The sequence below is a fragment of the Ceratotherium simum genome, chromosome 6 (assembly GCF_057802395.1).
Source record: "Ceratotherium simum simum isolate JZ-2026a chromosome 6, ASM5780239v1, whole genome shotgun sequence".
NCBI lineage: Eukaryota > Metazoa > Chordata > Mammalia > Perissodactyla > Rhinocerotidae > Ceratotherium > Ceratotherium simum.
In genome coordinates this window covers 9,053,294-9,081,124 of record NC_141905.1, presented here as the reverse complement: position 1 = coordinate 9,081,124, position 27,831 = coordinate 9,053,294, and the positions used below count along the sequence as shown (strand labels likewise).

General features: G+C 40.6%; 1 protein-coding gene across 6 annotated transcripts in view; it reads right to left on the bottom strand.

Moving 5' to 3' along the window:
* Window positions 1–27,831, bottom strand: part of WASHC2A (WASH complex subunit 2A) — a 53,947-nt gene that overhangs the window by 13,295 nt on the left and 12,821 nt on the right. For 4 of the 6 annotated variants that reach the window (XM_004432433.3, XM_004432434.3, XM_087431846.1 and 1 more), the window contains exons 6-21: window positions 27,733–27,826; window positions 26,883–26,944; window positions 25,618–25,665; window positions 23,707–23,817; window positions 23,066–23,153; window positions 22,393–22,464; window positions 21,568–21,683; window positions 21,037–21,094; window positions 19,928–19,987; window positions 19,360–19,533; window positions 17,358–17,485; window positions 16,204–16,290; window positions 12,480–12,581; window positions 10,451–10,582; window positions 8,483–8,652; window positions 3,789–3,891 (exon numbers count right to left, since the gene is read on the bottom strand). In XM_004432433.3, the coding sequence (XP_004432490.2) occupies window positions 3,789–3,891; window positions 8,483–8,652; window positions 10,451–10,582; window positions 12,480–12,581; window positions 16,204–16,290; window positions 17,358–17,485; window positions 19,360–19,533; window positions 19,928–19,987; window positions 21,037–21,094; window positions 21,568–21,683; window positions 22,393–22,464; window positions 23,066–23,153; window positions 23,707–23,817; window positions 25,618–25,665; window positions 26,883–26,944; window positions 27,733–27,826 (1,605 nt within the window). The remainder of the gene's footprint in view (window positions 1–3,788; window positions 3,892–8,482; window positions 8,653–10,450; window positions 10,583–12,479; window positions 12,582–16,203; window positions 16,291–17,357; window positions 17,486–19,359; window positions 19,534–19,927; window positions 19,988–21,036; window positions 21,095–21,567; window positions 21,684–22,392; window positions 22,465–23,065; window positions 23,154–23,706; window positions 23,818–25,617; window positions 25,666–26,882; window positions 26,945–27,732; window positions 27,827–27,831) is intronic. The other 2 variants (XM_087431843.1, XM_087431845.1) reach the window with 1 other exon arrangement.

The window sequence follows — 27,831 nt, the reverse complement described above, 5'->3', positions numbered from 1 at the left end:
TAGATGATATGAGGAAGTAAGCTTGGAAACAATATCTAAATCAAGGTAGGAAGACAGATTTGGGAAAGTAAAGAAGAATATTACTAACAATGATAGAAAAAATTAGGAATGAAGTAAGAAGAATAGGGTAGAGAGACTTTTAGTTATTGTTAGGAGAGGTCCTTAAAATGCATAATGATTTGAACTTGAAATAAAAAGACTGGAAACCCACCAAAGAGATTCAGTAGAAATAAGGCAGAACTGAAGTGATTAAAAGAGAATACTTTTGTGGAATATGCTGGACTCACTAAAAATTACATATAATTTCGATGCAACTTGATCACGGCAAAAAATGAGACTTAAGTATGGCAAAATATATTCTCCCTTCATATGACTGAGGTCCTTAAACCAAGGCAACTGTCACCCAAACTACTGGTTCTAAATCTTCCTCAAGATAAAAGTCTAAAGATAAGCAGACTCTCCTTCATCACAAAATTAATTTTCTTAATAGGTTTACAAGTGAGTCATATTTAACTTCCTTTAAAATATTCTAGGATCTTTTTTTTTTTTTTTTGTGAGGAGATCAGCCCTGTGCTAACATCCGCCAATCCTCCTCTTTTTTTGCTGAGGAAGACGGCCCTGGGCTAACATCTGTGCCCATCTTCCTCCACTTTATATGGGACGCCGACACAGCATGGCTTGCCAAGCGGTGTGTCGGTGCGTGCCCGGGATCCGAACCAGCGAACCCCGGGCCGCCGCAGCGGATCGCGCGCACACAACCACTTGCGCCACCGGGCCGGCCCCTATTCTAGGATCTTTAAACGAAAAATATTTTTTATATCTGTTGTCTGAAGGTGATTATATTTCACATATAGCAAAAATCATACATGCAGGTTGTTCTTCTACTTAACATGTGCATCTTTGACCTTTTTCTCTTATTTAGCAATCATAATTATTACAGGTTGAAAGACGTTTTACATTTCCAGAACCTTCAAAATTCATTAGATTATTGCCCATTTACCCAAGGTAGAAGTTATTATTTATAATTTACAAAAGAAAAGCCACTCAGATCTCCTGACTCTTTTACCCATGGAGCCACTAGATGTCCTCTTTAAGGAGATGCAAGTACAGGTGATTCAAAGAAAGGATTATGAGCACCTCAGAAGCAGCAGCAAGGAGACCCAGAACCCAGGGAAGGCAGCATGCTCCCCCACTGCAGAAAGCTTCTAGCACAAGCTGTGCACCCCACTTAATGCGAATGGGGTAAGGAAGGAGTCCCTAAATCATTAACTGGCTTGTGCCTGGTCTGGGAAGCTTTCGTAGGACAAGTTAACATTTGTACTATGTCTGAAAGTATGAAGAATATTTCCAAAGACACAACAACCTCCTCTGGAGTATTCTGGGACAAGATGAGTCACATGGCAAGTGAGGGTGGAAAAGAAGAGTCCACATGGTAAGCTCAGCTAAGGCATTTTGACAAGGGGATGACAGGACTGGGTTGTCTTTAAGAAGAGAACTAGGGCAACAGCAAGGAGAGCAGATGAAGGCAAGGAGCATTCACAGAGAGGCCAGATAAGAAATTATCTCAATAATCAAGGCTAAAAATGATAAGGCAGTAGGGATGGGAAGAAACCTCTCTCACAAACTGGCAGGAACAGTGATGATTACTCCATCAAAAGAGTAATAGTCATATATGTCACACACTGTGGAATACTATACAGGGGTGAAAAAGAGCAAGGTGGAGCTTATGGAAATGAAAAGCATGTTGCAGAACAAAAAGTATGCATAAAAATGTATAAAATGATTTTATTCAAATAAAAAAAATACATGTGAATGCCTAGAAACAGGCCTGAAAGGACTGAGAACACATAGCCAATAATGATTACATCTAGGGAGGAGCACGGAATGGGGACTTTGTATTTGCTAAGCATTTCTTAAACCTTTTTAAAGAAGGCATCCACGTATTACTGTGTAATTTAAAATAAACTTTAAACAAAAAATATTTAAGAGGTTTGGAAGGGGAACCAAGTATCAGCCTCTAGAAAAGAGGAAGATCCAGGCTCCTTTATTGCTCCTTTACTCCTTCACTATACCCCCCAAAGAGAAGCAATGTCCCAGGGATGTGCAGGCATCAGGGATCTGGTCACCCATCACCATGGTGGGAGGGGCAGGGTCTTCTTCCTCAAGCCCGGGGGGAGGAGCTGCCATTTTGCATTCTGTGGCTGCTCCCACATAGGAGGAGTCCTGGGGGGGTCATCCCTTCTTCCCTGTCTTGCATATCTTTCTGCCTCTAACACATGCCAAACTGGAGTGGTCTGCCGTTGGGGCTGAAGGCCCTCACAGCAGGTTGCAAGTTGGCTTGATTCTTAGCCTTTCAGGCTAACTTAGCTCAGGTAAAGGAGATCTCCATGGGGTCTAGCCTCAGAAGTTCTACATCTCGCTCTGGGACTGTCAGCAATTGCCAGTTGGCAATAAAATACTACTTGGCCTCACTTTTCTATGTGCACATATTCACATATACGCACTCAGGGAATGTGCTGGGGAGGGATGAATGACAGGCCAAAAACAGGATCCCAGCATGCCTAGGTTCCCTGGACAAATATTACATAACGCCATTCTCCTCTCATTCTTTAATATTCCTTCTTCATCTAACATCAAGATTGGCTAAATTTTTTAACTTAGATGACTGTGGTAGTGACACCATTTAGACGTAATCACTTGAAGGGCATTTAGACCAGGGAGTCACTGATGGGCTAATTTTATCACATACTTTAATTTTTAAAAAATTTTTAACTGTATTAAAATACACAACATAAAATTTACCATTTTAACCATTTCTAAGTGTATAGTTCAATGGTGTTAAGAATATTCATTGTAGGGGCCGGCCAGGCGGTGCAGCGGTTAAGTGCGCGTGCTCACGCTTCGACGGCCCGGGGTTTGCAGGTTCGGATCCCAGGCACGCACCAATGCACCGCTTGTCAAGCCATGCTGTGGCGGCGTCCCATATAAAGCAGAGGAAGATGGGCACGGACGTTAGCTCAGGGCCAATCACCCTCAGCAAAAAGAGGAGGATAGGCTTCGGATGTTAGCTCAGGGTTAGGCTTCCTCACAAAAAACAAAACAAAGGAATATTCACTTTTGTGCAACCAATCTCCATAATTTTTTCATCTTGTAAAACTGAAACTGTACCCATTAAACAACTCCCCATTTCCCCCTCCACCCCCAGCCTCTGACAACCACCATTCTACTGTCTCTATGAATTTGACTACTCCACGTACCTCAAGTAAGTGAAATCATATAGTATTTGTCCTTTTGTATCTGGCTTATTTCACTCAGTATAATGTCCTCAAGGTTCATTCGTGTTGTAGCCTGTGTCAGAACTTCCTTCCTTTTTACTGACTGGCTATTAATATAAACCAGCACCAAAGTATTAGTATTTGAAACATGCTCCTAAAAGGAATAATTTGTGCTTTAAATGACCTGGTCAAATGTTAGAAGAATTCCATGCCACTGGGCTAAGCCTGGCAATTCCTCCAGGAGAACTGCGCTCTCCCTGAGACTCCGGAGACCTACGCCTGACAGTGAATGGGCTGCATGACATGGAGGAGTCCTTTTATCCAGGCTTTGCACATGTGCCTCATCTGTAAAATACCACTAACCAGAAGTTCTCTATCTAAAACTAGGCAAACGAGTTTTTCCACGAGACTCAGCCTCCAAGATCGGGTTTTAGGAGCTAATTCAGGGAAGGATCACCACTCATGTAACATCACCTCAAAGGATATTTACTGGGCCTAAGGAGTTAAGAATACCGTTGTTGCAGGAGGAACAGACGTGGGAGGAGAGCCAAAGAGAGAGCTTCCACTATCAACATCATCTTCAAAGAGGAGTGACACTCTCTGGGTCTTCTTTTGGCTATACAAACAAACAAAAGGTCAAATTAAGGGTAAATGTGATTAAAAAGAAACATAACATTCTTTCTAGGTCATACCTGTAGTAACCCACCCACTAGGAAAATGCCCGAGCCACCTGTTGACTTTACACAGTTACACCTTGTTTTCTTAAAACAAGAAAAACCTTTGAAGGAGGTGCAATTTGTGTCTAGCAAATCCCCAGCTTTGCCCCTCACCCTTACATGGAAGAGTCCGGGGCCCTCCTCATCTTGAACCTTTCCAGTGACTTCACATTCAGTGTAGGTGTACAGCTGTTAGCTGTGCCAAGGCACACAACACTCTTAGCATTCACAAATGCAGCATCCTCTATCACTACTTCCTACGGCAGAGGAAGAACCAGAGAGCACGGATGCCTTTTCCAGAATGGTCAGGAAGGCAACTGTCAAGAGATCACAGGACCAGGGCCTGCTTCAGGCTGTGACCTGTGGCCTGGTGCCTCCTTGGCCACCTAAACCCTGTCTTTCCAGGCACCTCTGTGCCCTTCCATGCCTTCTCTTCAAACCCCAAACCCATCCCATTCCACCCCCTCCACACAAAGTCTCTAACAACCTGGAGAAAGCAGAGCTCATTTTCACTGTTCACCACATCACCATTCACCCATCTCCTCCCCCATGGTGGGCAACCACAGCCAAAATGCAGCCACAGCTCTCCTCACCCGCCTCTAGCCTGTCTTCACCCACCTCCTCACCGAGGATTCTGCCCTGGCCCCTAAAGAGAAAGCGGTCTATAAATGTCTGCCAGAACAAATATTGATCAGGACCTTTTAAGTAACAGAAATAAGAAAGTGGAGAAACACAGGGAGGCTCAGCACTGGGCATGGGGAGTCCGGAATAGAAACTGTTCCAGCTACTGCAGGGTCAAGTTCTGGCTTTTACTACGTAATAAGGAATCATCCAACTAGCACACGAGGGAATTATCAAAGTAATGAAAACTTTAAACTCAATTTTACCTAGATAAAAATAATACTAATAAGTCATTTCAGTAAACTGCTCACCATATCCATATACTTACATTAGAACATAACTGACATATACATCAGTTAAGTATATGTATCACAATCTTTTTTGTAAGTTTAATTATTAACAAGGCACTATCTACGTAGCTTACTCATTAGTTTCATATCGATGTCTGCTTACATCTTAAAAAAACAACTTAAGGATTACTGACTAGAGAACACAACTAACCAAGCAGTTGAGTGCACTTACACTGGACACATACATACACTAAAGGACAGTTAAGAATTAAGTCTACACCTTGAAGAAGTTATAAAAGCAGAGAGCCAATTCATAATGACACAGTAAGGTAATATACAATATGCCTTTAGGGATATATACCAATAAAAATTTACACAAATTGTAACCAAAATATCTGACTACTAGGTGATGAATGATCACAAAGTATTAAGAAAATAACTAGGGGCCGGCCCCGTGGCTTATCGGTTAAGTGCACGCGCTCCGCTACTGGCGGCCCGGGGTTCGGATCCCAGGCGCGAACAGATGCACCGCTTCTCCGGCCATGCTGAGGCGGCATCCCACATACAGCAACTAGAAGGATGTGCAACTATGACATACAACTATCTACTGGGGCTTTTGGGAGAAAAAAAAAAAAAGGAGGAGGATTGGCAATAGATGTTAGCTCAGGGCCGGTCTTTCTCAGCAAAAAGAGGAGGATTGGCATGGATGTTAGCTCAGGGCTGATCTTCGTCACAAAAAAAAGAAAAAAAGAAAAAGAAAAGAACTATATCAGATGCCTAAAGAATACCAGAAACCTCATTAAGCAGCTACAGCAGGAGAAAATCTAAGCATAATTTTCTGAACAGGTAATTAAAAAATGAACAAAAATACAAACCAACCCACAAAAAACATCTGCTGACAGATTCTGAAGGTAAGCTAGAGAAAAGCTAGTTCGCTCTCTGGACACAGCCACAACAGAAAATGACGGAAACCTTAACCTTGGCCCTCGTTTCACACTGCTGCTCGTTAAATCCTCCCAGGGAGATCTGTCCTCAGAAGAACATAAGCTGCCCAGCGAGCTGGAGTACTTCTCATTATAAGTTATAGGCTAAGCATTTTGATTTATTTAAAAGGTACAGGCATCAGAAAACATTAAGATGACCATAGAGTTTATGGCCTAAACCAGGACACTTCTGAGAATGAAAGGGAGAATTGTTAATAAACATGCTGGAGTGTCAGGCACCACCCGGGCCGTCCAGCCAAGCCAGGACGTTTGAGTGCCCTGCTTACGAGGCAGTGTTTCACAACTTCGCTAGGGTCACAAAGCTGCTTTCTTTTCTCAGAGCGGTACTGAGATACAATTTATACATCATAAAATTTATAGTGTACAATTTGCTGGTTTTTAGGATGTTCACAGAGTTATGCACCTATCATCATAATCTAAGTTAACAATACTTCCATCAACCCAAAATGAACCTCTATACCTGTTAACAGCCACTCCCAATTCTCCTTTCCCCTCAGCCCCAGGTGAACACTAATTTACTTTCTGTTTCTATGGATTTATCTATTCTGGCCATAATATACAAATGGAACACACACGTGATCTTCTGTGACTGGCTTCTTTCAATTAGCACAATATTTTCAAGGTTCATCCACATTATAGCATATATCACTACTTTATTCTTTCTTATTGCTGAATAACAGTCCATCGTGTGGATATACCACATTTTGTTTATCCTTTCATCAGCTGATGGACTTTTGGGTTGTTTCTATTTTTGGCTATTAACGAATAATGCTACGATGAACATTCACATGCAGGTTTTTGTGTGGACATGTTTTATTTCTCTTAAGCATAAACCTACAAGTGAAATTAAGTCATACGGTGACTCCACATTTAACATTTTATAAGGAACTGCTAGACTGTTTTACAAAGTCGCTGCAGCATTTTACATTCCCACCAGCAATGTCTGAGGGTTCCAATTCCCCTACACCCTCTCCTACACTTGTTATTGTCTGTAAAAGCTTTTTTTGATAATCTGATGAAAGCTATAAATTATTTCCTCAGACAAATGCCCATACACAAAATTTTATAGACAATTTCAAGACCAACTGGAGATGGAATGAGTCTAGAGCAGGGAAAACCTTACTGAAAACTAGGTATTGCGTGCAGTTGGTACTGGGACCTACACATAAGACATGTTTCCGAATCTCTAAATCTGTGACCATGTTGGCGTGGTGGGGGCAAAGAGAGGGGTGCACGTGTAAACAGATAATTTCTATACAACGCGGAAAATGCTCGAGTGCAACAGAGCCACAGAAGAGGGGCATATAGAGATGGAGCCATTTTTGCTCTAGACTCTGACCCTATTTCCAATCTCTCTCATCTGTTTGGGTTAGGGAAGGCTTCTTAAAACAGAGGACCTAGAGTGAGTTTTGAAAGAAGCTGGTCAGGTAAGAAAGGAAGAAAAGCATCCCAGGAGAGAGCGAGAAATAAAAATGAATGAAGGAAATGTTATTTCTCCTGCACCTGTGATGATAAACGGTAACATTTACCGTTACATTTAGGTGCTTACAACGTAACAGCTATTGTGCTAAGCATTTCACATTTGGATTTCATTTAATCCTCTCAATGATTGTATGAAAGAAGTCCTAATATTATTTTTGTTTAACAGACGGGGAAACTCAGGCCCAGAGAGCTTAAGTAACTTGCCCAAGGTTATTCAGAGAAGAACTGGCAGGGCCAGAATTTATTATCAGGCATTGGGATTCCAGAGCCTATATTCTTAACCAGAAGCCAAAGATACATCTGCTGAAGTAACAGGGTCCTAAAGTAGAAATGATGACATTTGAAGAGATCACAACATTGGGAAACAGAAATATGAGGTACTTTTTAATCTATCAGACCAAAATTAAAGCTTAACCACACCAACGCATAGGATTTACATGTCTAATCAACTGCCTCTTGATGCTACTACCATTTAGTTGAATTTCAATTTAAGACTCTCTAGAGGAAAACATTTGCTGAGAAGTTACTTGAATCCACAGCTAACGTGGCAGCACATTACAACACCAACCACAGCCCACGTTCACTCTACATATCCTGCCGGCTTTAGTCCAAGTATTATCAATGTGCAGGACCACCTAGGTGAGCTAAGGGTTACCAGCAACTGTGTGATACAGCACAGTTCTGTAGAGAACCACCCTCCTAACAGGATATTTTTCAATGCTAAGCAGACTTCTATCCAAAGGACAAACTTAAGCCACTGACCTTGACCAAACTTTACCTTCCTTAGGGTACCCCAGAGGAAAGACAAAAAAGACAACAAACTCTACTTCAACGCCTAACAAAGAAAAACAATACTTTAAGATTTAAAAAAAAAAAAGGTAGAAGAAATTAGGTAGGGATCCACAAAGAAAACCATTTCCCAGTATTGGAAGAGAATACCTTGCAAGCGGAAATCAAAGACATTCTCATTTGTGTGACTACTAGGTCATGAATGATTAGCATGTCACCTCCAGTAACTGACATCTCACACATCAAATACCTTTACTTGTTACCACAGACACCGACTGAATGATTTCTTACAATGACTGTCTCACCTGTCCTTGGCAATAGCAAACAGATCATCTTCATCGTCCTCCTCAAAGAGGCTGGTCTTTTTCACAGCCTTGGCGTCCTGGTCCTGGGTGGTCCCAGAGTCCCTAAGTTCTCCTTTAGACCTCCTGTCAGATGCTGAGTTGGTCTGTGAATCAGTAATATCCCACTGGTCCTTAAAATATAAAATACATATTAAAATCCAGTGGCAATTTAGATTAAGGAACCTGAGAAGTAAAATAAAGTTTACATTCGTTAAACTAAGTTGTATTTAAAGTAAGTGTATCACTCTTGAAGAAAGCTCATGTCCAAGGCATTTCTTTGAATTCAGATCTAGACAGCTGGGTTCTTTGACCTCACAGACCTTCTCATGACTTCCTCCTCCACTGCCCGCCACGATGTTTCTCCTCTCTATGGTTCTGCTCTGTGTTAGGACAAAGGAACTCGTCTACTTTAGAGGATCAAAATTAATCAGAGAGGAGGATGAGAAGGAAGAGGAATGTTTTTAAAAATATCAAGTACTCTCAACTTTGGAGGAAAACAATATTTTAATTTAAAAATCCCAAAGCAAGCTGGGAAAAAATGTATAAAAACCTCATGCAATGCACATGTAAACAAGGCACAATGAAAGCTGCTAGCGACCCTTTTACACAAGTCTGACACGTCTTTAGAAAGCATTTAAGGAAACCCCACGTAGCTATGCTCACCCTTTCAAATCAAGGAGCTCCTGAGCCCTTGCTTAAGTGGTCCTTTGGTCTCTAGAGTCTAGAGCTTCGCACACCGAAGTGGGGTCCACAAGCAGCAGCATCTGTTATGCAAAATCTCAGGTTCTACCCCAGACTTTTTGAATCAGAATCTGCATTCGTAACAGGACACCCAGGTGATCTCGTCACACGTTATGGTTTAAGAGGTGCTCCTCTAGAGCAGCGACACTCAACAATGACTACACACTAGAATTCCCAAAAGAACTTTAGAAAATTCCAGTGACAGGCCATACCCCAAACCAATTAATTCACACCCTCCAGCGGTGGAATCTGGTATCAGTACTCTTTAAAGTTCTCCAGGTGATTCCAATGGGCAGCCGAGGTTGAGAGTCACTGTTCTAGAACCCTAAGTTATCTGTACTCTGCACGTACTGTTGCTCCTAGCTTTGGCTAATATTTTTATTTTCCCTGAACTACTATAATACTATGGCAGGAAAAATTCCACTGTTGGTTGGCCATTACTACAGGGAGAACAACAACTAACAATGCTAAAAAAAAAAAAAAACAGAAAAAGGGGGGAAATCCATCATAACTTTATATTTGAGTAGAAAAACAAATTATGTTGTGTAATTTTAAGCTACCATCAATAAAAAACATTAACATACCTACAATTTATCTACCCATGTCATACCCTCATAACTTACCTACAATGTTAAAATAAAGAAGAGCAATTATAATAATACAGGAACATTTTAATTCTTATGATTTTTAATTTCATTATATTTAAAGTCTTTTTCTGTACAGCTAAATCTGAACAGCAGCTACACTATATTCACTACTGCCTTGTCATATGTATCTAGATAGCAAATGCATATATTGTTAAGACTCCTATAAAAAAGGAGTTAAACATGCACAGGATGCTCCTACCATGTCTAGCTATAGTTCTTGATTAGTGAAACACAGTGATCATTTAACAAGAAAATAATGCCTAACTCATTTGAATTAGCATATATTACAATTTGAGGGCCATACTTATTTTATTCCTAACCATTTTGAAAAGATTAATCTTTAAGTTAATATATCACACTAAATATCTTTCTTCAAGAAAAGAAAGATAGTCTTGTGAACATAGACTTTGGTGCCTGAACCAAAGGTAGAGACAGATATAAAGTAGGTAGACAAAGAAATAGGTGGAGAAAGAAAATGTTTAGGACAGCCGTAACTCTTAAATCCGATCCAACAATTGACTCTTCTCTAGGAGAAACCTACCTCCTCATCACTGCTGAACAACAACGTAGAGGCTTTCTTTTTGGACGGCTGAGAGGGTTTTGCTTTCTCTTGGCTCTGAGTCAGTAGAGATGATGTCTGCTTCTTAGCAGCTGTAGCCCCAAAAAGATTATCCTAGGAAACAAATGGCAGAAGAGTATGACAACTTCATACATATAAAACAAAAAACTGAAGACATTCTCTCACGTCAAATTATTACAGAATAGTCTCTAGTCAGGTACAGAATATATATAACACCTTTGGGGGGAAAAAACCCACATGCCAGTAAATTCCACTTCTCTCTTATTTATAACCCTACAACAACAGTCTATAATCTTCTCTAACTGTATTGTCCATCCAGAGAAGGGAAACAGATACCACGGAACTCAGAACTCGAAGGCGGAACACTTGAGAGGGAGCAGGAGGGGGATAAGTGAGGACAAGGTCACAGAAATAGGAGGAAACCTGGCCCCACCCAGTCCTCCTGTGAGCTAGGCCTCTGTGCCCATTAAAAAGGGTAGACAGCCTGCAATCAGCATGAGCAATTGCGTGACAGCAGTTCAGCCCCCTGCAGCAGCCAGCAACTTGCATCTTTCTTTTTATGAATTAGAAACTGGAGCAATGGATTAAAGAAGGGAAACAGGGAGCGTTCTCCACTCTCTTACCGTTATAAAAGACACACACTTGGGACAAAGGGAAGGAACGACTTCTGTTTCTGGTTAATTTTAAAGAGAAAATACAGGGGCTGGCCCGGTGGCATAGTGGTTAAGTTTACACACTCCACTTTGGTGGCCCGGGGTTCGCGGGTTCAGGTTCCGGGCGTGGACCGACACATGGCTTGCCAAGCCATGCTGTGGCGGTGTCCCATATAAAGTAGAGGAAGATGGGCACGGATGTTAGCCCAGGGCCAATCTTCCTCAGCGAAAAGAAGAGGACTGGCAACAGATGTTAGCTCAGGGCTAATCTTCCTCACAAAAAAAAAAGAGAGAGAGAGACAATACAAACTTAATAGTTCGCTAAATAAAATCAATGGCTACTAAAGAGCTGATTCTTATAGATTCAACGGCATTTGTAAATTTTTGTGTAGTCAAGCCCTCCAGAAGTACCTATTAAGGTACTTTCATTAAGGTAAGAGGAACAAAATCATCAGAAGGCCTGAGCCCAACTTAGACAGAAAAACACTTTTAACAATATACTAGAGCAGGAGAACAGTCCTGATACGTAAAGATTTGATAAAGGAGCCTTTACAGAGAACGTGGGAAGGTAGAAAAACCTATGATAACAATAATACTAAATACTAAATAACGATACTAATAATGGGGATACTAAAGACTCACATTTACTATGCACTACGTGCCAAGCACTGTGCCAAGAGCTGTACATTAGTTGTTTCAGCTGTCACAATGACCCTAAATATTATTGAGCCATCTGAGATTCAGAAAGGTTAAGCTACTTGCCCAAGGTCCCTGAATGTAAGTAGTGGAGCTGGGACATGAATGCAGGAGGCTGATGCCAAAGCCCATGAGCATGGGCACTGTGCAGCACGGCATAAGTGTTAAGGCTTGATTTGTCTTTCCTCTTACTCCTTTCCTCCACTTTGCCCTCTCATCCAAGATGCCCTCTCATCCAAGGGAAGGAAGGGAAGGTGAGACATGGCTGCCTTCTCCTCTCCACTCCCACTTTATCCAAGACTTTCTTGTAGATCACTGGTTATAACAAAGATCCACCCTCTAAAAAGTATTTCTTAAAGGGATATTTTTAAAATGAAGTCTACAAAGCCTTCCATAAGAGCTGGGTCAAGAATCTAATGTCCTGCTCATTGTACAGCTAAGAGAATTGTACAGCTAAGAGAACTTAAGAAAGGAGTCACTGAAATAAAAACCAAAATATTTTTGTTATATAGCCTCAGATAGTTCGACTGCTTCCCTATCACATCGTTCTATGTATGAGCCTCTGACTACAAAGCTACATCAGCAATGGTTTTCTCCTAATTGAAAACTTGATTATCTCGTGTTAGAGTAACAATGGTTACCTCTTCATCTTCATCATCGAAAAGTGAAAGTGACGTGGGGAGTTTGCTAGGCTGGAGAGATGCATCTTTTGGCTTACTCACGTTTTGAGAAGAAAACAAATCCTGTTGGATCAAGATTAAAGTTCCTGGTTAACAATACATATCAGTTTTTAAAGTATGAGTTAGATATAAGACAGTAAAGACTATGACATGATAGCTGCCATGCGTCTAGGTCTCTTTGTCAGAGGGAAGCTGGCTGAGACGGTCCTTGAGAAACACGCATCCGAGTTTGTCCTGGCTGTGTACAGCACAAACCCCTGAGCGCGAGAAGGAAGAGAACCCATGGAACTCCAGGTGGCCTCACTGGAACCCAGAGGTTCCTGCACTCCCACTTGGATGACTTCAGGCAGGGGGAAATTTTCCAATCAATCTCCTATCATGCTAAAAAAATAAGAACGACTTCCTTTTTTTGTCCAAAGATTCAGAGAGATTAAATAGATTCAATAATGAAAATAGAGGCTAGATTCCTGAATTATTGGATCTACGACTGTTTTATTTAGTAACACTCCTCTCTCCTCTTATAAGAGTATGCTATTATTTCTTTTAAATAAATACAAATTCAATTTTTATTTTAAAATGTTTGGTATTCTACTTGAACTACAGCTAGGAGATGCTGCAAACTAGAAAAAGATCTGGTAGACTCCGAAGAAATTTTTAAAATGCTATCCAATGTCAGCCTACAATGCAAAGAAAGATCTGCAAATTGAGCTGCATGAATCAGAAACATAAACTAGGACAACTATTCCCTTGGGAAGAGAAACTTCAATACAGAACAGCCAGACAACTAAATAGGACGAGAACATAGTTTCTAAGACCTCTCTGGAAAAAATTGTTTTTTATTATGGATTCAATGTCTACTCCTCAAATATAGACCTAATGAGCTCACTAACTGAGAAGAGCTCTTAGCCCAGTGGTTTTCACCTGGGCCCCTTGGAGCCCCACAGGTCTGTTTAGGTAGACGGGGCCACACAAGGGAAGCTTCAGGTTTCCTAAAATGCCTACCTGCATTTTATGCATTGGCAAGATTTCACCTAAGGAAAGGGCTCTGTTGCTTAAAAAACAAAAGGTAAACCAAAACAAAGAACAAAAACAAAGTTAACATTATGGTTTTGGACCCTTGACTAATATCTTCCTTACTGTTGGAAAAAAAAGCTTTTCCATTACTTCAAACATGTCCCCAAAATAATTTCACAGGGTAAGCTTTAGCTCCACACTTGCGAGAGAGAGGCAGGAGTAACGAATCAATCCTTCTGGTCCTTTCTCTCCTAGACTGCACTGTTTTACTTTTCCTTGCCTAAGCACCCTGACAGTATCCAATAAAAACAATCCATGATGATGCACATGGGACAAAGCCTTTGGTGATGGTTTTAAAACCTGACTGCAAATTCTTTTATACTCCTACCATCAAGAAGTGGAGTCTAGGGGCCAGCCCTGGAGCCTAGTGGTTAAGTTCAGCACACTCTGCTTCAGAGGCCCAGGTTTGGCTCCTGAGCGCAGACCTACACCACTCACTGGCGGCCATGCTGTGGCAGCGACCCATACTAAAAAGAGAGGAAGATTAGCACAGATGTTAGCTCAGGGTGAATCTTCCTCAGCAAAAAAAAAAGAAGAGGAGTCGGTGCCCCCTGCCCTTGAACCTGGGCAGGCATTTGTGACTGCCTCAACCAAGAGGATGCAGCAGAAGTGACAACGCTGACTTCCGAGGCTAGGTTACAAAAAGCAATACAGCCTCTATGCAGCTCTCTGGGGAATCTCCCACTGAAGCCCTGGGCCACCACGTAAGAAGTGCAGCTTCCCTGAGGCTGCCAGGGTGGAAGACCACATGGTGCAGGGGGATGCCCCAAGAGCCCCTGCTCTTTGAGTCTTTCCTGCCCAGACACCAGACACATAAATGAGATGTGTCTCAGCCTGGTCACCTTCAGACTGGAACCACATGAGAAACCCTAAGTGAAAAGTGCCTACCTGAGCCCAGTCAACTTCTAGATTAAGAGGTAATAAAACATATTGGAGGGGCCAGCCCGGTGGCGTAGGGGTTAAGGTCGCCCACTCCACTGCGGCAGCCCAGGGTTCACCAGTTTGGATCCTGGGTGCGGACCTCTGCTCCGCTCATCAAGCCGTGCTGAGGCAGTGTACTACACAGAGCAACTATAAGGATGCATAACTATGACATACAACTATCTACCGGGGGCTTTGGGGAGAAAAAAGGAGGAAGATTGGCAACAGATGTTAGCTCCGGGCCAATCTTCCTCAAAAAGAAAAACAAACAAAAAACCCCACTTGAAAAAAAAAAATATTGGTGTTCTAAGCCACTAAGTTTTGGAGTGATTAGTTTCATAGCAATAAGTAACTGGAACACCTGTTAGGTCATTGAAATTGCTCACATTTGGTTTTTCATGTAGTCAACAACCATTTGATGGCTTACCAAGTGCCAATGGCTAGTCGCAGTGATAGGGATATCAGTATGGAATAAAATGCTCTGCCCTCATAGAGCACATTCTAGCTGGGAACAGAGACAATGAACAAGTAGACAAGAAATGTCACATGGCAATATATACTGTGAAGAACAATACAACAGGAGTAGGGGCTAAGGAGTGCAGTGTGGTGTGTGCTGGCAGGCTGGCTACCATGCAAAGGGTCGTCAGGGGATGCCTCACAGAGAACTGGAAAAAGTGAGGGAGCAAGCCATCCAGATTATGGGAAGAGCATTCCCAGGGGGGCAAGAGCCAGTGCAAAAACCACAAAGTGCAGATGTACTTGATGATAGGAAGAGAGGGAGTGTAGGATAAGACCAGAGTTTGAGGCCCCATCATGCTGTCCTCACGGGTCAGGGGCTTGGCTTAACTGGACTTTGGTTAATTCTTATCTTCTGTACACTGGCCATCAATGAAATATAAGCCTCAAAGGTTTTATTTACATCAATGGTAATCGATCTACTTCCAGAGAGTTGTATGTTCATCCTGACTGTGAGTGCAAAGTCAGCAGAGAGCTTAACACAGTGTTGACAATTTCTTGAAATTACATGTAAATTTCTGCTATGTCCACATATTTTTCTGTGAAGGAGATTTATTACTGCCCATTACATTTTCATACAGGTCTCTGACCCCCTAAATGCCTAGCCTAAAATTAGTTCTAAAAGGACTTAGGCCCATGAGAGTCAGAAACAGCAGCGATGCTTCTGAGAGCTGGTACTGCTCCATGGGAAAGTGCTTCCAGAGGACTGAGGCTGTCTGCAAACCAGTGCCAGCCCACAAACTACTACCAGACATAAGATAACAGGCTATGCCAGAACATGAATCACTTCATCACTAGGCCCATATTTAGTAAGACTACTGAAAACAAGGAAGCAGTGAGTTGATTTCCGTTCTGGTACAAGCACCTCATCACACTGTCAATCAACCAATAGCCTAAAATTTGAGCATTCTAAAATGAAATACTCTCTCTCTTCCTCCAGGAAATGCATCGGGTTCAAAACCAACAGTGAAAAGTATTGTACACATATTGCTTTCTAAAGACTATGTGTTCCTAAGATATTACTGTCAAAGAAAGAACTAAGTCTTGTAATAAATGTCTTGTATCTCTCAATAAAAAGTCTTGTATCTCTACTGAGATAATCCTGACTCCGAAATAGTTTCTAATGTCATATCCACATACTAATTTCCCAGAACTAAGAAAAATAACTCCTTACCTCAGAGTCCTCCTCATCCGAAAATAAACCTTTTTGAGTCTTTTTATCTGACAAGGGCTTCAGATTTTTGCTGGAAGGTAGGGTAACCTTAGTTGGAAAAAAAATAATAATTAAGAGTTAAACCAGATACCTGGAAACGAGGGTTTATTCAATCATTCATTCAGAAAATATACTGAGTTTCTGCTAGGAGAAGGTGTCAGGGGATTAAAGACGCCATGGACCTAGGACATGTATCAGGTTCGTACAAAGAACTAACACAAAAGGAGAAGTATCATGAGAAAGAATTTAAAAATCGGTGTAAGTTAGGAAAAGGGATAAAATAGTTCCTTGATAAAGCAAGTTTCTCAGGATAGCAAGGCCTAGACACAGGAGACAGTACAAGAAAGGACGTTATAGGCAGAGCGAACTGTGTGAGAAAAGCAAGATAAAGCAGGGGACACATCTCGTGGATCAGAGAGTACGACGGACTGCCCACATCACACAGTGCACAAATGGAACGTGTACAGCAGGAGCCAGTGTAGGAGGGTGGGCACCTTAGGAGCCTGCAGGGTTCTGAGTGCTGGGACCCAGCTGGTCGGCAGCAGGAAGGTCAGGGTTTCATAGTGAGGACACGACCTAAGATGTGTTTTAGAAAGATCAAGGTGTGCAGGATAGCAAAGGGGAGGGACAACACCCAGAAGAGCTTAAAGACTGATGGAGACGCAACTCACCGGCCAAATACAGGTCAATACAGCATCAAAATAAAATAATGCTGTTAATGGATCACAAAATACATTGAATAGAGAATCCATGATCCTGCAGTGATACTAAAAAAGTGGGAAAGGAGGAGAGAAAGCTCTTCTGTTCAGAAGAGTTCCAGGTAATAAATGCAGAAGAAACACCAGAATTAGAAAAGCATTCTTTTGCACCCCCAACATGATAACTGGTTCAGGAAAATATCAACAGATGGTAAGATCACTGAGCAAGGCAAAATCTGACAATTGCTGAATCTAGGTGGTATCTGGGTGTTCGCTGTACTCTTCTTTCAATTTTCTGTAAGTCTGAAGTTCTTCACTACACACTTGAAAGGAAACAATACTTCTCTCTGGGTTCCAGATGAATTAACAAGATGCCCCAAATCAACACTTCTATGTTTTGTCTTCCCTCCTGCTCACCTTTTTTTCTGCTCTTTCTTTATTTTCATCTGTCTGATTGACAGTAGCTTCCGGCAAAGTCGCTGCTTTTTCTTTGAACAGATCTCTTTCCTCATCATCAAAGATATTGGCAGTGGATTTGACTTTGTCTTTAGAAACAGACCACAGCATAAAATTACATTAACGTCAAAAATCCCACCACAAAATTCATAGATCAAAAATTCTTCCCTCCCAAAGAATAAACAGAAAAAGTATGTTATTTCTTGATTAGTTATGAAGAACTATTAAGCGGACTGGATTGGAACTTTTCAAAGAACACAACAGCAGCTCAAATAAAATAAAGGAGAGATGGTTCAATCATTTGGCTTACACATTTATGCAAGCAGCAGCATCCTATGAGTTGCTTGGATGGGCATAAAAGGTAAAGAGAGAACTACAGAAAGAATGATCATTTAAGAGTCAACCACTCTAAGAATCTGAGAAGTGAGGGTTGGCTCCTACTTTTAAAAAGTCAAACTATACAGAGGCATATATAGGCAAATACTGAAATCTCCCCCGTAACTCCAGACCTGCCCACCCAAACAAGATGTGCGTCAAGGAACAGTTTGGTATATATGCTTCTAATTCCCCCAAAGGATATACTAACATACTAATTTTAGTTATTCATAAATAAGGCTATAAATGATAACATAATTTGAACAATGTGTCTTAAAATTTGCATTTTTCACTTAATGTACTTGGGGTCTCTTCCTATGTCAATATACATAGATCTCATTCTATTAAACAGCTTCACTGAATGGAAAGACCATAATTTATCCTACCGATGACTACCTGGGCATTTTTCAACCTTTCACTACCACAAGCACTACTACACTGAATGAGGTGCGTGTCCCTGAAATGAGGGCACTGACTCATGAATGTCCCAGGAGAGCAGCAGCTGTCAAAGAAAGCGGCATCAACTTATTTATGATTCCAAATCAGTACTCAAGGATATCTACTAAGTGAGAGCCCTCCCAAGCCATGAGAGGCACTACTACCCATATTCCCTGTCATTTCAGTCGGCCCAGATATGAGTGTATTATGCATCCAGTTTGCACTCTTTCTAAAATAACTAGGCTATTGTTTGCCTCACGTTTCTGCTGCTACCCTTACTTTCCACACCTTCCACTGGAAAAGGAGTATAGTCCAGAGAGCCTGCTTCTCAATGCAGCCTGGCCCATCTTGTCCTTACGAGACAGAGCCCTTTTCTCAGGCTGCTGGAAGCTGTGTGCACCTTAGTGGTCTACCTTTCTTTTCTGGAAAAACACCCAATGAATGCAAGCCCTCCTACTCCAAGTGCAATCCACAGACCAGCAACCTCAGCCCACCAGGGAGCCTGTTAGAAATGTAGATTTGCAGGCCCCACTCCACACCCACTGAATCATAATTGGCATTTTGACAAGAGTCCTGGGAGAGACACGTGCACATTAAACAAACTGATTAGAGGAGTGATTTCATGAACATACTGGCTTAAATCTGAGGGCAGAGGAAAGAAGAGTGGTAAAGTGGCCAACAGGTTGAAAACCCTGTTGTATGCAAGGATAGGTCAACGTTACCTGGGCTTTCTGGCACAAAGAAGAGAAGCTGGGAACTACACAGCTAGCACGTGACATTCTGCTCATAGAGTTTACTAAAGACTGCTGGAAAAAAGTGTGATTGAAACTTTCTCTGTAATTCCAAAGGTCAGAACCACAAACCTTGAGCAGATACATAGGGGAACAGATTTCAGCTCTCTGTAAGGAAGATAATCCTAGTAATTAGTTTCCAAGTAATTAGTTTCCAAAGCAGAAAGACTGGTTCATAAAATAGAGACCTCCAAGGCACCATAACTAATTAAGTAGAGATGAGACAACTCTATGACAGGAATGCTTGAGGAGAGATTCTGGAACTACAAGAGATACAGAACTAGAGGAGCGTTAATGTCCTTTTTAGGTCAACATTTTTTTCTGGCTAAATACCCAGAAACAGAGGCTGGAACGGCTACCTGTCTTGGGAGGTTTGCTGTGGGATGCCACAAAAAAGTCATCGTCGTCATCATCGTCATCGAAGAGACCAGCAGCTGCTGGGATGTATGGGCTCTTCCCTGGAGTAGGCTGATCAGGCTTCTGGGGTTCCTTCAGTGATGGAGCAGGGGTAGCACCAAACACATCAGCATCTCCTGTGGGTGGAGGGACAGGACAGCCCAGCTGTGAGCCAGTGTGGGTGGGTCTCCTGACTTTACAAAAAAAAAAAAAAAAACAATACCACCCACCAAGAACTTTGAGTTTCAGTTCATCCACAAGACACATTAACAGGACCCAATAACCTCCATCCTTTACTGCTACAGAACATCCCACAATGCAGAATCACCTAGTTACTCAAACACAAAAGAGTCCAAGCCACGGATTTCTAAGGGAATATGAGCTAACACCAGTAAATGAGCTCCTTCTGAAGGCTGTCTGATGCCCTCCGAAGCTCTTCTTACTCTCTAGCCAGCCCTCAGAAGAAGACAACTTTAAAACGACAAACCGATACTTATAAAGTTTTTAAAAATAAACCCTAAGTTAGGATACCTAAAAATACAGAAACAGCTCCTGCTGGGATTTTCTTTCCAGGTTTGGAAGATGAAGACACTAAAATGAGAAAGAAAGAGATAACTTTTTCAACAAAGAAAATAACTTTCCTTGTTAAATTAATCTTCCTAAAATATGTCAACACAGAACATAGCTAACAGGAGACCTTTTAAAACTAATTTTTCCTGACGGAGCCATTTTAGAGTTCCTTAGCTTAGTCTTTTCTACCAACGTGATGACTTTTTCTCGGTACTAACACAATCTAAGCTGTGATTCCCATGGAAGGTCGCTCTGCCTCTGGGCAGACAAGAGCAGTGGGGTTGGCTGGGGAGGCCAAGGAAGGTGCAGAGCACAAATGGGGAGGCGGGGGCAGAGCAAGCAGGGCTTCTCCACAGTTCCCACTCCATCCGCTCCAGTTTGATGAGAACGAACAAGTAAAAAAGAACAGCAGAAAATCTGAAACATCAGTCAAAAAATGAAGATAACTACAGGAAAGAGGGAAACCCAGCAAGTCACCGATGCTGGCAAGTGAAGCAGGAACCACAGGACAGTCAAGGCATCCAGCATCATGGCAAGTCCAAAATCTGACGACTCGTGGCCTAGGTAGACCAAATCACTTCAAATAACTAATCCCCAATTCCTAGGAACTACCACGGACCTAATGGAATAATACTTGTAAGTTTTTAAATTTTTTATGTGTGCTTTTTAAAAAGTCCACAGATGACTCTGATGCACACCAGGCTGAGAAATTACTGACCTCCAACTTACATGCAGAATTTTAGAATTGTTTCTTTGAATTAAACTTGATTAAGTTAAAATATCCTCGACGCTGCTACAGAGTCTTTTCCTGTTTGACTTTGTATGAATTCTGTCCTAAGAAAGAGGTAAAACCGTGATGTGGATTTACAGATGGTCCTTTTGTTTTTTCCAAGACATGAATTGGTGAAAATGAGCCCCTTTTAACTAGACCAAGGCAAACACAATAGCTTCCTGCCTAACAAAGAAGTAAGGCTTGGGAACAACTTCAGGGGGCCCATCTCCTAACGAGAAGTAAACAGTTCTGGAAATCTGTTCGGGAAGAAGCACAGTCAGCCTCAATCTAAGCTTACCTTCATTAACAGAGGCTCGAGCTTCCCGACGCTGAGGGGCTTCCGTGAAGAGGTCACTCTGGTTGTAATAAGGTATAGGACACAGAATTCAAAAAAGCAGAGGAAAATGAAGCTACATTTGAAGATTTCTAAAGAAAAGTACCTTGGAAAGTTTAAAGCTACATATTTACTGTTCTGTCAGAAAATCTTTTCCAAAGTGAAGATTATGGCAAAAATCAGATCCTGAAATAACTTAGATCTGTCCAGGAACTAAATACAAATATGGAAGAAGACACTAGATAAGGTAAGAAACAACTGCCTAACCAAGTAAATTATTCACTATTAACACTCACATCCTCTCCCCACCTGACAAATGGCATCAGGATACAGTATTTTCTCACTTTGTTAGTTCCAAAATCTCCCAAAATATGAAGGTAGAAACAACTTCGAACTAAGAAGCCATTTTTTCCCCACTAAAGGAACTAAGTGTATTTCTTCCTTGTGGACCCATCACACAGCTATGGAAAGGTTCACTGATTACCACTGACTCACCTCCTCATCCTCATCATCAAAAAGTCCCTTCCCTCCACTGAACAGGCCTCCTCTAGAACCAAATGGCGAGAAGTCTTCATTGGTCAGCTCGGGGGGTGCGAATAAGTTATCTTCATCTAGCAAACAGAAAGGAATGTTTTGCAGAGAGAGTTCCAGATGGGTGTGGAACTCCAATTCCAGGGCTTAGCCTTTACAACATCTCCAAAACTGGCATGGAGTTTATCTAACCACACCTCACAAGGAGTCTGAGGAATTTCAAACAAAAACTCACTGAATAGTCCACTGAATCCCTTAAAAGGCTCTCTGAGTTCCCACCCTCAAGTCTGTAAACGTCTGGAGCAGGGTGAATTCTGCAGGTCATCCCCTTCATCTAAATTTCTTTTGAAGCAAGTATATGGTTTAATTGCCATTCAAGACCCCTACCACCAAGAATTTGGGGACTGAAGAGCAGACTAAATAAAGATCTGCAGATTGACACAGTCACAAATGGGAATATAATGGACATTACTGTTTAACATGAAAGGGCCTAATATATTCTTTATTGAAAACAAATGCTAGAGATCCCTAGTTTCTATACTTCTAGAGAATTCTAGAAAGATAGCTAACGATCACTATACAATCCAATAATTCTAATCTTTAAAGCATTTTTACTCCACACTCACCTCTCCTCCCAGTACCCCAAAGGCATGCTTTTAAATGCTTTGAAAAAGTGAATGGAGACAGACCCCATCTGTCAGCATTTCAAGTGGCACATTATGAATTATGTAAGCAATATTCCTGAGTTAAGAGCCTCCTAAGATAACAGAATTGAGGGAAAAGGCCTACCGTCTGAAGGCGGTCTCCTTTCCTTCTTCTCTTTAAATGTCTTTCGAGGTTTCACTTCTCCTGGGGATAATGCTAGAAGAATATTTCATGGTTTTAACAATACTCAAGTCTACTCTTAGTATTTATCTACTGATTCTTTACACACGCCTGTCATCCTCACAACTGCTAAGCTAAGAGCAAGACATTCAACTTCATATCTCAGCTCCACCTGAGCCCTTCACTCAGTGCCTGACCCACAGCAGAGACTCAGAAGTGCCTCCTTTTAAGGCAGAAAGCTTCAGCTTACATAGCAGGGTCATGTGCACACCAGAATCCGCACTTGTTGGAAGAGTTTTTCTGACATCTTTCCACCCTGTTAAATCACTAGAATGTACTGTACAGTACATTTTTATCTACTCAAAATATAGGAGTAGTATTAAGCCAGGGATTCTTAACCTGGGGTATCCATTAATCCCCAGAAACTGCATATATAGATATGTGCATATGTGCATTTTTCTTGGTGGGGGAAGGGTCCACGGTGTTCAATTATCAGAGTCTATAAACCAAAAAAAGAATAAGAACTACAATTTAAGCCTCCCATGCCTTAGTAAATAAAGAGGGAAATCTGCCCTCAGTGAAGCCCAGCAGAGGGCTGCACTTGCCCACCACCTGTTAACTCATCTTGATGGCGTACTTGTTTGCTCCTCTTCCATCCGGCTTGCAGCATCCCCTTTGATACGAGCTGCCAGCTCATCAGCAAATGATGTAGGTCTACTTCTTTTCTACGGCAGAAAAGATAGAATGAATCACTTTTTCATAACACACAAGCTGGTACAGTTTACTTTAGGACACCTAACAAAACTATGTAAACAATGGCAAAGATATTGAACTGATGAGAAAATAGGGTTTACCTGAATGAATTTAAATATATGCACACTAAACAGGTCACCTGAGAAACAGGACTCAGAGCTCCTTCAAAGGGAGATGCTCTTTATTTCCTTACTTTTTTATACTTCACTTTAATACTCAAAGATCTGGATAAGAAAACTACCATGAGGTGGCTGGGGATGGGGGAGGGGAGGAGTATTAGGGTCTTAAAACTGGAACTGAATATATTTTCAATGATCTAACTTGTATAATCATAATATTTGGAGAAGAAAATGGTACTCATAAGGCAGTCTGGGATGCTCAACCATTATTTTCAAAAGTGTAAATAAATGAAATGACAAGTATAACAAATGAGCTGGTTTCAAATATAAATGACAATAAAAGGAATGAGTCCTAGGTACCACTTCTAAAACCTGCCCAAGTGATAGCAACTGTAGTCTTTCTTACAGGTCTAGTATTTTCTTCAATGTCCTCAACATCTTCCTCCTCCTTCTCAGAGTCAGCAAAAATGTCACAACCATCGTCATCCTCTTCCTCATCGCTCATTTGTGCAGTGTGCTAAGAGTATAAATCACCAGATTAGAACTATTAGATATGGTCATCAAGTTGAAAAAATGATACTGCCACTTGGCCTTTAGACTTCCCCTTCAAAACTGCAAATAATGGAGCAAAATTTATGAAGTAGTAAATGAGTTAGAACAAATAACGCACAGGATTTATTTTCAGTATAAAAATATAAAAGCAAAATATTGAAATATTAAAAATGTCCACCACCAGAGAACTGAATAACTAAACAAGTACAGTCTTATCTTAATAAAAATACTAACAGTTAAAAGGGATGAGTCATAACAACTGGAGAGATATCTAAGTAGATCAAGTGAAAAAACGCTGAATGATAAACCTGGCCTGACACTCTGACCAACCCTCCCAAACTACACCATTTCTATGCACACAGATGTATTTGTAAAATAAAAGAAAAACACTTGGAAATATACGCTCCTAGATGGTAACACCACCCCTGGAGAGTGTGAGAAGATGAGGACTGCAGAGCTCAGACGTAGCCTTATCTGTTAAGTTCTAATTTTTACAAAAGCAGCCACTGGGATGCAAAAATCGTATAATTAAAAAAAAAATTTTAATGTTTAAATCAATAAACTGTGGCAGGCACTATGCTAAAAGCACTTTATTAACTAATTTAATCCTTAGAACTCCAACATTACCTGCGGCACACAAAACCAGTCTAGTCTATCTTTAACAATACAAACAAATGGTTATACCAATGCTTTTAATCACCATATTCTATTATTTGAAAAACTGTCTGAACTTATGGATCTTAATAGCAAATTCCACAGAAATAAATATACTACTCTAAAGAAGGACTGATTATTAAAATTATACAGACTAGCTACATTTGTGAATACAACTGGGAAAATATAAGTACCAACCAAAGAGTGCCAAAGCCTTCATCTGATAGTTGAAAATTTTTGTGTAAAAAACGTTTCCCAATTAGGAAACTGAAATGCAAATTGGGATGATCTCAATATACCACTGTACATATGTTATGGTAGCAAAAATCATAATCCCAGTGCTGATGAGACTGCAGGAAAATCATTATGCATGATCTGTAATTTGGAATATCCATCAGACGCTAGTATCAAGAGCCCTTAATGTAATGCTACACTACTTTAATCCTAAGGAAACAGTTCACAGAAGCAAAGAATGCATGAAAATACTGAAAACCTAGAAATAAACTATTTCTCATATACATTTAGAGACTACAACAGTATCATATATCAATATGCTTAAAAAATATAGAAATTTAAGAAGCAAATTACAAAGACTATTTAAAATGACAAGGAAACACCTTGGATACGTTAATATAAAATAGCAGAAAATAAATAATGCATATTACGAAAAGAATATGCCCTTAGAAGGATATACAAAAATTAAGACAACAGTGCTAAGACAGTAGGATTAGAAGATTTTCATCTTCTGAGTGTTCCTTAACGTTACTGCTATACTGTCTCAAATTTTAAAACAATCGAGGGGGATTCATGTGAAAAATTCAGTTTTGGTAATTGGGCCTTCTTTCAGAAGCTCTGTTTCCCAATTTTCTTTTTTATTTCTTTGTTGTCTACGAAAAATGAAGAAAAAATATAAAGCAAAGTTGGGAAAAAATATACAGGGGGTAGTTAGCCCAAAAATATGAAATGCTTGAAATGTAATTAGTTGTAAACCTGAATTAATCCTTACTTTCTCATAAGTCATTCAAAAACAATTTTAGTACATATTTAGTGTATATGCTATGCTTCAATTAACATTTAAAAAAGTAAAGTCACATCAATACATGAGTCTTACCCGGTTTTGATCATTGTCACTACGATTGGCAAAATCTTCATCTGACTCCTTTAGAGGAAAAAAAGGCTTTGTTGTTAACCCAGGCTTTACTCAGAAGCACAGAAATTATTTTCAGGTCTAAGTCTCTGGGGCAGTCGGTACTTGCTCTCTTTGTACTGATTACTGGTCACCTGAAGTATCAAGGTGCGGATAAGGCAGGTAGGTGGTAAGATGGCCAAGCCGTTGTTCTAGATAACATGTAATTTTTAGGGTTCATTTAAACATCTCTAACAATTTGTTCATATCTATCTATACTATCATCTCTTACCTTTGGATTTAAAGAGTTGCACATTTAATTCACTAAATTATCAAAAGTTGGTCTGTGTTATTTACATTTTGGACTCCACTCTCTATATTCCCTCCAAGTAGAATAACTACTTCATCAGGCCCAAGGGAATGTCAGCTATTCGCTACCCGCAATTAGGTAAAGAGTTGTTTCAATGACTAAAAGCAAAGGACTTAGCTAGTGACAACCAGTTACACTGAGGTTATTTAAGAAAAGCTTATTTCCTACTGCCAGGTTTTTTGTTTGGAGGGCTGGAGGAAGGAAGGCAGCAGGGGGGTACTGTGGAAATGGGGAGGGAGAAGAGAAAAGCACACATACAATACCATCTCCTTTTAGAAATCCACACTCAGGGACTATCCTTCAAAGTGTTTCTGCCCCTTACAATAACGAATATTCCATTAAAAAGGAACAACTCCAGATACAATAGGGTCAAGGGCCACAGACCCCGAGACCCTAGAGTATGGAGTCAGATTATACTCTGTGGATATGAAGATGCTAGAGGCATCAGCAAAGCTAAAATGTAAGTAGATGCTTTAAGCATTCCTCTGGGTCTAGAAGGTTTTATAGTAAAAAAGTTTTAAATGTGGACTTTTTTCCTACAATTATTGAAAGACAGAACTTACTCAAAGACTATCTCAGGTAGAGATTTCCCCAAAATATCTAAGCCGCCTCCCTCAAAATATACTGGTGAGAAGAGGATCTGGTGGGGAGGTGGGAGGGAGGGCACTGGTAGAAGAGACTAAAGGAGCTTTCCCTGTTTTTGTACACAAGACAAAAAGGAAATCCAATCTCAAGGAAAAAACTTCAGAATATGGCTTCTATCACTGTTAAAAGATTACTGAAAACAGATTGCTAATTCACAAATACGTTATTTACTATCCTTCTAAAGACATCCTAAGTTTCTGCCCACCATGACCGAGACACACCAAATGGCCCTTACCTCCTCTTCGTTCTCTTCTTCACTGTCTGCAATACTACCATGACCGCTGCCTACCGAACCTTCTGGTTAGAAGAAAGATAAGGGTTATCGCCAATATTCATAAGAAACATCCTTAGTTCCTTCCCAAAATCACAAACCACCATACATCAGGATCAGAGATTCTGATAAAACTATCTATACTCATTAACTGGAACTACAAGTATCTTCACTATAGAGAGGAATGGAACAGTGATATCCCCTCAAAGTATCTCCCCACAAGATACTTCTTAGTTACAAAAAAAATTATTAATTACCAAGAAAAAAAACTGGTCCCTACTCCTCAAAAATGTTAAGGTTCTGAAAAGCAAAGAAAGGCTAAGACACTGTATCAGACTAAGAGAAGACTAGAGAGATCTGACAACTAAACGCAGTGAGGGATCCTGGACTGGATCCTGGATTGAGTTAAAAAGAGACTGTAAAAGACATTATTGGGAAAACTGGCACAATTTGAATATGACTGAGGATTAGCTAATATAGTAGTATTAATAATGTCCAGCAAAATTTCCTGACTGATAATTATACTGTGGTTATATAACAAAATGTCTTTGTTCTTAGAAAATACACACAGAAATATTTAGGAGTAATAGGGCATGATGTCTCCCAAATAAGTTCAGAAAAAAATATTATGTATATATATAGAGAATGATAAAACAAATGTGGTGAAATGTTAACAGGTAAACCTGGGTGAAGGGTACACGGGAGTTCTTTGTACTATTCTTACAAATTTAATGTCAAGTTTGAAATTACTTTAAAACAAAAAGTTAAGATATAAATGTTAAAAGTAACAAAAATATTTGCTGCAAAAGAGTACCTTCACTAGACAGTTCTCCGAGACCTACGTCCTCCTGCTCCATGAAGAGCTCTGACCCAATTAAATAAGGTAAAGGACGATCAATGTACAGATCCTGTA